At 40.7% G+C, this 12832-nt stretch overlaps 1 protein-coding gene across 1 annotated transcript; it reads right to left on the bottom strand.

The window, feature by feature from the left end:
- Nucleotides 1-7815: 7815 nt before the first annotated feature.
- Nucleotides 7816-9951, bottom strand: LOC147888679 (UDP-glycosyltransferase 85A3-like). Its single transcript, XM_087392910.1, has 2 exons — nucleotides 9445-9951; nucleotides 7816-9358 (listed from the first exon to the last, which is right to left on the bottom strand). Exons 1-2 carry the CDS (start codon nucleotides 9908-9910, stop codon nucleotides 8442-8444), a joined length of 1383 nt encoding a protein of 460 aa, XP_087249036.1. The 5' UTR covers nucleotides 9911-9951; the 3' UTR covers nucleotides 7816-8441.
- Nucleotides 9952-12832: the final 2881 nt, after the last annotated feature.

Here is a 12832-nt window from a genome sequence, read left to right as displayed (position 1 = left end):
AGGACATGATCCCATTGGGATTTGTAAGTCCAAAGATACGGGGTCCTACTTTTAGGACCTGAATTCCTGAAATAGGTAGCTTGTCAATGTGCTGCCTATTTCATGCATTTAGGCCTCAAAAGTAGGACCTCATTTGGTCCTACATGGGGTCCTCCTTTTGAGGCCTAAATGTATGAAATAGGCAGCGCATTGACACGCTGCCTATTTCAAGCATTTAAGCCCTAAAAGTAAGACCCCGTATCTTTGGAATTACAAATCCAAATGGGGTCATGTCATACATCAAATCAAATGGCAAGAACCAATTTAGATGTTTTCATGCCTATTTTATCGATTTAATAAAACTATATGCATCAAATAATGTTGTTTATCAATTTTTGGCATACATCCCCAAAATCAAGACCCCCATTGGAAAGAAAGGTAAGGAACACAAGTGCTTGTTCTTATGTTCAGGAGACATTAAAAAAGAGGCCTAGTAGCCCAAAAATGGCAGTGCATCAATGCGCTATCATTTTTGGGTTGCCAGGTCTCTTTTTTGTTGTCTCACGAGCATACATATGGAGGTTATTATACAATATAACTAAGAAGTAGTATTGAAGTAGTTCTACAATTTGGATGCATTAAGAGCATTCATATAGCAAGGAAGAATATAATAATTGAATACATTTTTTTTTCAATACATATTGCTAGAAGATGAACGTGTAGAGGCTAGATTGGTACAACTTGAGAAGTTAGGTGAAACCCGACGCCTTGCACTACACCAAACAAAGATCCAAAAGAATCGACAAAAGGCCCACTTGGATGCTAAGATTCGCAAGGGATGGGAAAGACACTTTGCTAGGGGGATGTTGTGCTATGCTTTTGATAGAAGATTGGACCACCAAATGGATAAGAAGTTTCTGCCACTGTGGACAGGTCCATACAAAGTCATCAAGGGACGTAACAATGGGTCTGTACAAGTTCAGGAGTTGCATGAACCATATGGCAAGAAGGTGATCAACAAGCGTTATCTCAAGCCCTTCTTTGTGCTGATAGTCCCAGGCATGGAAATGCTGTGCATTCCCTACCTGGGGGGGGAGGAAGTGTTATGGATAAATTTGACAAAAGTAAAAAGGCATAAATATGAGTGTGTGCTTGTATGTGTGGCAATAGTATAATAAAATATGGAGTGCATAGGGCCTAGGGTTAAGGTGGCAGGGCATGACCATGTGCCACCCTTCCACATAAGAGGACCCATAAGGTGTGTTGTACATAATACATGGTAGTAATATTATAAAATGTAAGGTGGCATGGCTCCTCCATGTGCCACCCGTCCACCTAGGCGGTCCCATGCTTGCATTTAGTGAGATAAGGGCCAAAGTCCATGGGAGAAGTAATATGAAATAGGTGGAGATGGATATTATATTGGGTTATTCCCTCCATATAGGATAGGCCCATGTAGGGGAGGTATAGAAGGTCCAAGAGTGCAAGTTAAATAATGGGGAAAGTAGGATGACGTGGCAAGATTCCTTGTGCTAACCCTCCACTTGTCCTTCTAGATGTTTGAACGTATTATAAAATTGGGAAGAGACCAAGGGAGTATCATAGACTTGGGATATGGGAGTTGATATATGTGGAAAAATGTGGCCAAGTGTTATTGCACACAATTGAGAGTGCGTAACCACCTAGCCCACATGGGAGACTCTTCCACACACACCATGCATGTGGGAGGATGCACTTATTGGGAGAGACCCCCTCTCTTGGCTATAAAAGGAGGGGGCTATTCCTTAATGGAACATGCCACCTAGCTAGTACTTTGATTTCCCCCTTCCTTTCCTTTCAAATAAAGCATGGTCCTCTTCCCTTGATGTCTCCATCTTTACAACACTCCTCCCATCATGTACATGCTTCTCTTCCCCCTCTCCCTTTCCCCTTGTGCCATAGTCTCCCTCTTCATTCCCTCCCCTTCTAATCCCTTTTCCCCTCCCATGATAACGTTTTGCCCTCATGTTATCCTTTCCTCTATGGCCCTTGAGCATCGCCATGCTTAGTGTCTAGCCTCTTGTCCTGATTTCTTTTCTTGGTAACTGTGCATGCAAGAGAAATACTATTAATTCAATCATGACAAACCATATAAAGTAAACTTTAAAAGCACAAGGCTTTTATTAATTCCACTCTACATATGCTAGCACTATTTAAAAAATCCCATGTAGCCTATAACTTTTAGCTACACAATCTATGAATTTGTACTTTCTATCTCGCATTAAAGTGCTAAAGCCTAAATGAAAAAGAATTTTCTATTTGTCATTGAAATATAATTATTGCACTTTATTCACAAGCTCTCTCTCTCTCTCTCTCTCTCTCTCTCTCTCTCTCTCTCTCTCCCCCCCCCCCCTCTCTCTCTCTCTCAATTAAAACTTATCTCTAAAGTCATTCAAAAAGAATGTTACCAAAGATAAGAAATATCACTATGCATATGCTTCTTTCACATGTCAGCGCATAGGCTTCTATTGCATATGATGGTGAGTCATATGCTAGTTGCCGTGCTCTTGGGAAAATGAACTTGGTCAAGAGCAATCCAATTGGCATTACCACCTAGAGGCCTATGTGATGGTGACACAAAAGAATAAAATCTTCAAAGCCAAAACCTTGCGCATAAGACATTTACAATGCATGATGAGACAATACCATACTGCCACCCATCAATAGCATGCACGATGTCACATAAAAAAACTTCTCTCTCTCTCTCTCTCTCTCTCTCTCTCAATTAAAACTTATCTTGAAATTCATCCAAATAGAATGTTACCAAAGACAAGAAGTATCACTTTGCACATGCTTCTTCCTCATGTCATCACATAGGCTTCTATTGCATATGATGGTGAGTGGTATGCTAGCTAGCGTGCTCTTGATCAAATAAGCCTGGTTAAGATCACCGCAACTGGCATTACCACCCAAAGGCCTATGTGATGACAATAAGGAATAATCAAGTCCTCAAAGCCCAAACTCTAAACACAACATATTTATAATGCACGACAAGACAATATCATATTACCACATTGATAGCATGTGACGAGACAATACCATACAGCGCAAAATTCATATCCCACCCTAAACCACAATGTGCAATCAAAAAAACAAAAACACATTCAGAATACAATAAGACATTCAAAACCCACTATCAGCATCATTGCCATCATTGCCACAATTCACAATTCACTATCCTCATCATGTTCGTCATCATCAATGTCCTCATCTTCCGACCCATGTGGAAGGAGAATATTGTTTCCTTCATCTTCTTCTTGGGGTTTTGGGATCTACAACAATGGAACTGCTTCAAGTTAGATAGCATTAGGCAGGATATCTTAATGTTCTAACATTTTATGATTGGCATAGATATACACTAACTTCTCAGCCCAATCCTTTAGAAGTCTATTTCGTAACGTACTATGAATGTATTTATAATGACTCCAATTTCTTTCTGAGCCCGAGTTTGAGCATGTATGAGAAACAACCCTCATTGCAATCGGGTGTAGAAGCTCACATGTGCCACACATTCATCATCCACCATTTCCAAGCATATGTAGTGTCTGCCAATGCTTGAACATCGCTCGATGCAAACAACTCCTCCTTGCATTGATACTTGACTAACTCATTACAACACTTTGCAAACTCATGGTTTTGGGGATGATACTATCATAGGACCTTATGAAAGTCATGTGTAACAATTGGGACCTCTTCGGGCTTCATATTCCACCGCTTGGAGTCTAAAAGGTACCCAACACTATGCAATGGATTGTGAGCTTTCTCCCATCAAGGCCTAAACAATTGCCACAATTCCTAGCATTTTGTACCATTAAATGGTCTTCTCTCATTCTCTTGGCTTGGGTGAGTAGGGGGATTCCTCCTAATAAGATCTTGCTCAATACTCCAAAAGTGCATCCATGCTTTATCGATTGTTGGAGCCTTTGAGTACAAATCCCTAAGCATATATAAAACAGGCTTCATAACATTAGCAGTGTCCTTGAATCGTTTCCATAATGTAGGGGATCCCAATGTTTCTTTCAAGTCGTGCATTTTCTCCTTTGTTGCCCTATCGATCAACTTTGACATCCATTGTTCAAATGCATCACAATCTATGAGAAAATTCCTATTTTTCACTAGGGATTGCAAAGTGTAGTAGTATGTTTCAACTCTCGTGGTTGCTGGCAATTGCAACATGGTAGAACCATCATAAGACATAAAGATTGCTTCGAGACATTGCTTTGATCATATTAACTTAACGATGTCTTGAACCTCACAAACAATCTCTTTGAACCATGGCACTTGTTTATACCAATCTTTCAATGCAAGATTTAAAGTATGTGTACAACATGCAGATGCATATAGATTGGTATAATCCCTTTGCAATATTCTACCTACCGTTTTACAACTCTTGGCATTATTCATGACAACTTGCACAACCTTTTTAGGGCGGCCTAACTCTCTTATAACCTTTGATAATACAACACCTATATATGTCCTCGACTTATTTACATGTGAGAAATAAATTGACGTGTGGAAGCCCTCCCCATGCAGAGATATAACCATCACATTCAATAAAGCATGGCATTTTCCACCCATCTGAGACAATTGTGCATTCGTTGTATGCAATTGCTCAACAACTTACCAAAGGGGATATGAACCACAATCAAATCGAATGACAAGCCTCTATTGCCATTTCCACCAATATATAGCATCGAGCTATGCAGGAAACTATGAATCTACAACCTACAGTAGCATTAGTGATAGGGCAAATTGATGTGTGCGTGTGTTATGTTTTCTAAGTTATGTGTATGTGAGGTCAATAATGGTTCTTTGCCATGGATAGTCCATTCTTAAATGATTGTTAGTCTTTTGAGATTTCTCCTTGTTGGACTCATTAGACTTTACATACATAGTCATTGTCTATCTCCCAGCTTGTAAACCAAGAATCCTAAGAGTGAGTCATAAGTTGGGGCCATGTGTGTTGCCACATGATGGTGGGCAAGCCATGGAGCATCCCATGTACTACTGGTGAGGGATGAGGTCATCAATTTGTGGGGGGGAATGAAGGGGCAAATTGATGTGTGCGTGTGTGTGCCTATGGGCTTGGAGTCCTATGCAAGACGTGTGTGAGTGTAGGTATGCTAGAAGGTTCTAGTGACTCATTAGTTAGGTGTGTCAAGTTGGTGTGATGAGTGAAGGAGGTGATTGATTGAGATAATTAGGGAGATGATTGTGGATTTGGGATCTACCTACATGGAGGCAGTGCCTATATATGTAACCACTCTTGGAATAAAGATTGACATTGTGTGCCTCATTGCTTCCTCATGATTTTACAGTTAGTACTATTGGTGGTAATATTGAAAATGCCACCACCAGTAATATAGTATTACCACTAGTTTAAATACCAGTGGCAATATAAACCACTGAGGGAATTAATATTACTGTCGGTAATGTGCTTATTACTGTCGGTTATATGAGTACTACCAGCGATAGTTTATCTAGTTTGTCGAGGATTTTTTTGATAAACTACATGATCATGTTGTTTTCATGCTACTTTAAATAGTAATTAACAAACGCTAATAACCCATTAATGCAAATGTGAAAATGTGAATGTGATCCTTGAAGTTCAAGTTTCGGAAGAAAAGATGGCTCGCAAAAATGCAACATGTCTACATGGGAAAAGATATGTACTTGCCTCCATCATTCAATCAGTCTAGGATACCATCACACTGTGAGTTTTCTATCTATGTAACTTTTTCACCTGTAAGTGTAATAAGTCCATTTGGAAATTTTTTGTTTGGTTTCTAAGAGATCTTACTCATGGAAGATGTTTTCCCTTCGGACTTCAAGGAGTGGGAACCCGTTGAGTCATTCATAGGCAAGCTCATTGTGATTCATGAGGATCTAGGTAAGCAAATGCATGCAAGGGAGAAGTTTTCCTCTTTGCAAAAGAAGAATGTGTATTGGTATAATGTGGTATACATCACTCCAACGACATCATCAAGCTATGGCTGTCTCTGCAAAGCATTGCACCACTGCAACTTCAAGACATGGAAATTGTAGCATTGTGGACAGTGAGGACATTTCAATTGTACAAGGACAAGATTGAAAAGGATGTGGGTATGGCCATGAAGTTCACATTTGGATCCAAATGGGCAAGGTTATCTTGGTTAATGCCTTTGCACTTTTTTGCTTCTTGTTTTTAGAATATACATACGCATAGAAGAAAAACTATGTGATGGGATGAATTGGGAAACTAGGTTTGGTGAACAAAAGGGTGATGCATTTCAATGTTAGGCATGTAAAGAAAATGTGGTTATTAGATACCATATATTATGCCAAATGTTGTATTTAGATTTTGTAGTACAAGTGTTGGAAGAAAACAAATGGTTGGCGGGTTCCCCTTGACTCTAACGATGAAAACAATATGTGGGTAAGTTTGTCTATTGATGTTGATGAGGGAGATGTCAAGATTGTGAATGTCACATCGCAATGGACTCTAAGGGGTGTGCGAGAACACCTATTGGTCATCGAGGATGACATGTCAGAGTCCTTCAACTTTACTTAAATGGTGGAAAGATCAGTTGACATGTGGAGAAGTGCATGCATAGTGCCAATTTCATGCCTCCTACAACTTTGAAGATTGTTGAAAATGTGTTTGACTAGTGAAGCATTTAATTTTTTACCAAGTCCTAGTTCTTTTTTCAAAAAATGATGGACATTCAAATTGAGGTGTTATTTCTTTTAATGTTTTTTTCCTTTGCATTCATGGTAAATGTTTTCCAAAATTTTGGGTACTTTATGATTTGTTTTAAATTTTATGGTTTTGATATATATATATAAAGGGCTAAGAGCCATTTTTGCATTACATTCTCACTTTCACTTTTAGAGAGCCATAGAAACTCCCACCCTAAAAAATAACTCACTCCATCAGTCACTATTTTCCATGGATTCAATTAGAGTTGTGTTCCATAATTTCATCTCTGTATTTATAGGTCATGTAGAAGAGCTATTTTTTTTGTTTGATAGGACTTCAGATGTCCTAGTCACATATATGTGAGCTAAGGATGACTTCATAGATCTCGTCCACTACATTAGGAGAATTTCCCATGGCTACCAACCTCTACTGATCCCAAACACTTGACAAGAGTCAAGAAGTCTATTAAGTGTCATGGAAAGAGTCAACACACTATTAAAGAATTTTGGACTTGTGTAACGACAATTTTAGAACTAGACTAAAAAATGTCCAATACACTACTAATGTGGTTTTAAAAGCTAAGTTTTAAAACCAGAGTTTAGTGAAAATACCAAATACTTGTTAAGATTACAAAAATAATTCTTATGATGAATATTGTGCTAATGATGAATAGTGTGCTAATGCAATTTTTAAAGATAACTTTGAATACCAAAGTTTAGTGAGATAACCAAATACTTATTGCGATTACTAAAAGACTTACTATGTTTAATAAAACACTATACTTCTTAATCAAATATTTTACACGATTAATATATCTTTAAAAACATTATACTTGTTGAGCAAAGAATAATGACTAAAGTTATGATAAGCTAAAAATAAATATTATATTTGTTGTTGTAAGTTAAAACCTTTCAATGAACATTGTACTTTCTATTATTTTCTTAAGAACATCAATAGATGATCAAGTCTCTTAGAAAGGTGGTGTACATATACAACTTCATGGTATAAAAATACATCCTTAAGTATAAAATCAAACTCATTAACAACATTTATACACATTAATGAGAGTCAAGACATTAAAACAAATGGAAAACAATGTACTTGATCATAGTCATTAATGAGAGAAAAAAGTAAATTATTTTATTCCAAGATTTAATTTACATTGACGTTTAAAGATTCTGACTACCAAGTTCTTAGCTACCATGCTTCTGAATGTTAAGAACTTCAATACTAGGCCCTTGACTACCATGGTCCTCACTAATAGACTCCTAGCTAGGTTGCTTTGGAGTCCATGATGTTAGAGGCACATACTTAACAATGCCTCTTGGTAACTCTTCCTTACTAGGTTTTGGTTTATTATTACTTTCTATAGGTAAGGTTTACTTGCTTGTTGCACCTTCTACACTTCCCTATCCTTTAACTACGAATTTGTATGGCTTATTGGGTTTTGAATTCGCTCCAGTTTTCACTTCTATAGCCTTACCTTTTCCTACAATGTGATGGACTACTTCTTGCGCCTGGCTTGGCCTCCCATACGATAAGTGGAACCTCCTTGACTCTTTGTGATATTGAATTGCCTACTTTTTCATGCACATTTTTTTTCATTGCCCCTAAGGTGATAAGGTCAAGCCTAGTGAAATTTTCACTTAAAAAAAAATCACAATATTCGAAAGACTAGGTGATAGTGATATTCGGAAGGAGCAATAATGGAGGTGATATGGAGACATGTTAACCGTGTCAAGGATTAGTGAGTCAAAGGGGTGCTCATGTCGTGAGCAAATGTGAGCAAGTTTGAGTGCGAGGCTCCCCCTTGTCCTGCAGCCCTCCTTACAACTTCCCTCAGTTTCTCAGCTTTGCTCCTCGCCATCTTCCCTTCCTCCCCAACCATCAACGCCCTCACCCCCCTCTCCACCTCCCCCCTCTCGAAACTCCCCTCCTCCGTCCTCCCCATCTCCATCCCCACCCCCCACACCTCCCCTATATACCTCGCATTCGACCTCTGCTCTGCCCTCCTCGGACACCCCAGCATCGGTACGCCCATCCATATACTCTCCACCGTCGAATTCCACCCGCAATGCGTCAGAAACCCCCCCACCGCTGCATGCCTCAACACTTCCACCTGAGGCCCCCACGACACTATCAGGCCTCTCCCTTTGGTTCTCGATTGGAAGCCCTCCGGCAACATCTCTGACAGCGAGCCCTCCACTGCGTCGGAACGGATGACCCACAAGAAGGGCTGCCCGCTGGCCTCCAACCCGAATGCCAACTCCAAGATCTCCTGGGGAGACAAGATCGCATTGCTGCCGAATGACACATACATCACGGAAGAGTCAGCCTGCGTATCTAACCAGCTCAAGCATTCCGGCTTGGTTCGATTGCCATCGTCGTTGGAGTCGAAAGGCAGTGGACCAATGGCGTAAGCTGAGATTCCAGCGTCCCGTAAACCGTCGAAGACATCGCTCTCTAAGTCGTATACGGAGTGGATAAGGACCCTTTCAGCTTTCTTGGCACGAGAAGCAGCCTTGAGAGATTCGAGGAAGAGAGGATCCGAAGGGTCGCCAACACGAAAATCCAAGGGGATCTCTTCTAGAGGGCACCGAGGAAACCCCGGGACGCAGTCGAGGAAAACTGGGTTCTCGCTTTTCCAGGGCAGAGTCGCACCTAAGAAGTTTACCAAGGAACAAAAAGTTATGATGGGCGGAAATGCGTTACACAAAAGCACCTAAGTGAAAGGATAATTTCCTTACCGGTTAAGCCGACGTATCCCTTCTCCAGAAGCTCGGGAAGAGCTAAAAGCATGCCATAAGAGGCGGCAGTGGTTGTCCAGAAATCGATTCTGGGGATGCGAAGCTGATCGGCGACGTCTTGGGTCCAGGACATAAAAGTGTCGGAGACGATGCAGGAAACGGGCTGGTGAAGGAGGAGGGAGCGGAGGAGGTGGAGGAGGTTAAGGTGCATGGAGTCAGTGACAGCGAAGAGATCTTGGTAGTGAGGGGAGGTAGAGGGCAAGCCATCGGGGAGGAGGTGGAATTGGATGGAGGGGTGAGCAGAACGGAGCATGTTAGCGTTGGAATGGAGGGAGTAAGATCGAGCGAAGCAAACAAGGACGACTTCTAAGCCAGAATGGAGAAGGGAGGTGGCGAGAGCCAAGCAACCATTGAGGTGGCCGAGGCCTGGCCCTGGCACCAACACCACACAGGGCTTTGATCCCATTTCTCTTTGCACGTTTGCTTTAGCCTTTGCTCCGACATGGGTTCATATACACAAGCCCTTACAGCCCTACACGATTCTCCTTTGACAAGAGGAACGGTGCTACCATCACCAATCTCTCGTCATACCCTTGGTCACTTGTAGAGTTTCTCCCATCATTGCATATGTCACTTGCACCCCACTTGCTTGCCTCTCATACTAGGACGGGATAAATGCTTAAATTTGGTCCATTGGTTGTGCTTCATTGGCATATGTTAGGCTCATGTAATTTCCATTGGTTTGCTTTGTGCAACAACCTTGAAGCCTCCTCCTATCTTCATAGCTTCATGAGTATACATAATAATATGGGACATGTAAACATAATAGTATAGGGCCTAGACATATAATGAGTATCCTTATTTGCTTTGTAATTGGGAAAATAGAAATGAGTCATGTATTTTGAGTGGGCCAGATGACTGCATGGCCTCCATAATGTACTAAAATATATGGAGATCACATGCCAAGCACATGGACTGCATGTGGAGGAGTGTGAACGAGTGAAGTCAAGAGGAATCCTTTTAGAATTCCAAGGTGGTATATGGAGGATGTTGACATATGGAAAAGAGAGGGTTCTCCAGCATCTGGTTCTTCTCATTGTAGTTATGCCATCACTTGTATCTAGCTTTGCCTATCTCTTCCCTTCTCCCTAGAGCATTAGGCTCTCACTTTGTATCCCTCTTCTTGCTTCTGATGTTTTGAATAAAGTTCATGCTTCTTTTTCCTCATCCTTCTTCCATCTCCTCTCTCCTCACTCTAAAGCTTAGTGTACCCACATGAGTGAGTCATTTCTAGATCTATTTTAAGGGTATTCTCTACTCCCCTAGGCGACCTCAATTTTCCATGTATCTTGGAAGCTACTTCTTTGCTGAAGGAGATCGTTGCCCTTTCCATAACTGCAGTTGGGTATGGACAGTTTTGACAGTCTTTCGTAAAATGGTCATAACTTTCTACTCCGAGCTCCTTTTTGAATGAAACTTATATCAGAATCTTTGTCTTTTCAAGATCTATCTTTTGATGTATTCAGTTATTTGTTCCATTCAGTAGAATAAAAGTTATTGTTGTCTGAGTGGTCGGGTCTATTGTTTGGAGCAGTTTTGAGAACCTTTCATAAGCATCTCCCAGCTCTTTAGACCAATCTGATGAACTATCACAGACCTCATTACACACTTGGGCCACCAACTGCTTGATTGTCTCTGTCGACTTGTACGCCCATAGTAACTCCTCCTTTCACTCATGGTCCTCTTCATCCTTGTATTGGCGCTCTATACAACTTTGCGCCGCCATCATGTCATGCCAAAAGAAACCTACATCATGAGCTTGACATGTACCTTAAAGGAGTAGGAAAAATGATAGCTAGGGAAATTAATATTCACCATCTTTTCCGACTCCAAGTCATATAGCCGATTGCGAAGCATGTCCTCCTTGTAGCTATTCTTTTGGGTATGCCATAGATTTGCAGTAGGTGGATCGGTGTACAGAGTTTTGGGGCTAGATTTCATAATGGGCTCTTAGTTGTGTCTACATTGCACTTAAATAGGGAGAGAGTTCATTGAGCCCGGCCTTCTCATTCTTCTTTTATACAACTTGACATGTTACCTCTCATCATTTGATTGTTTAATCAAAATCTTTCATCTCACACTAGTTTTCCAATCAAAATCTTTCATCTCACATTAGTTGTTTAATTGAAATATTTCATCTCACATTATGGTCCTTGGCCTATCAAAGGACATTATCTAGTCACATAGCTAAGAAAACATCACTTTATTCACTTTGGAAAGATTACAATATTGCATATATATACATATACATATATATCTTAACAACTGCACTGACATTGAGAGATATGAGATCCCAAAACTAATCCATAATTCCTAAATGAATGAATTGTATGCCATTCATCTTGTCTTGTAATAATAATAATAGAAGCAAACCATCACACTGGTCGCAGTTTTATTCCTAGTGTGCAACCAACCATGATGCTGGCAACCAACCACTACACTAGTGGCAGTTAAGTTAATATCCTTGTAATAATAGAAGAAAACCACCACGTTGGCGGCAGTTTATTTTTGGGTGTAGCCATTGTTGGGTGTAGCGATTGGATGTACCTAAGCAAACATTGACCCACGTAATAATAAAAGCAAACCACCGCACTGGTGTTATCCTAAAATAGATACATTGCCAAAGTAAACTCTGGAGAAAATTAATGATTCAATAGATTGCACGTAGACTACATAGATCACATCTCAAAGACTTCTTTCCTTTAGATTACATCGTAAAGACTCATTTCCTTCAGGGGGCTCGTTCCACATTGCTTTGAGTAGGTTGCCTTTTTGAGCTCCTTGATTCCAAGCTTGGCCCTCCTTGCTCCTTTCCTTACTCCTTTCCCGAAGGGGGCTGGTTTCTTCCTTCAAGGGCCTATCCCCTCCCTTCATGTCGTTTCCCCTTTGCTTGATTTGAGCTTCCTGGTTGCAGGCTCAGCCCTTCTTACTCCTTTCCTGAAGGGGGATGGTTTCTCCCTTCAGACTCCTTTTCCTCGTAGTCTCAGGCTCGGGCTTGGCCTTCTTCAATTTGAGCTCCTCGTCTTTTGCAAATTTTACCCGAATGGCAAATTGAGCTACAGTATTTACTTTCTCATCGTGAATAGCTGTAGGTAGGCATGCACATTTGATATGTCCATGACCTTGGCAATGGCAAATGACATTTTCTATAGACCGAGCTTGCATGCACAAACACCCCAATGCAAAAGATGTGCACAAAGTGGTAGCACACAGGCCATTAGATCATGTAGTCATCTATGATGGGGGTATGGTAGATCATGCATTTTGGACCTAGTTGCATAGCAGGATAGGCATTCGATTTAACTATTGCAGCCATCAATACCACATT

The sequence above is a fragment of the Dipteris shenzhenensis genome, chromosome 21 (genome assembly GCF_047967505.1).
Source record: "Dipteris shenzhenensis isolate YYH24624 ecotype China chromosome 21, Dip_SZ_1.0, whole genome shotgun sequence".
Classification (NCBI taxonomy): Eukaryota; Viridiplantae; Streptophyta; class Polypodiopsida; order Gleicheniales; family Dipteridaceae; genus Dipteris; species Dipteris shenzhenensis.
The sequence above is the reverse complement of the archived record's forward strand: the minus strand, read 5'-3'. Positions and strand labels throughout refer to the sequence as shown.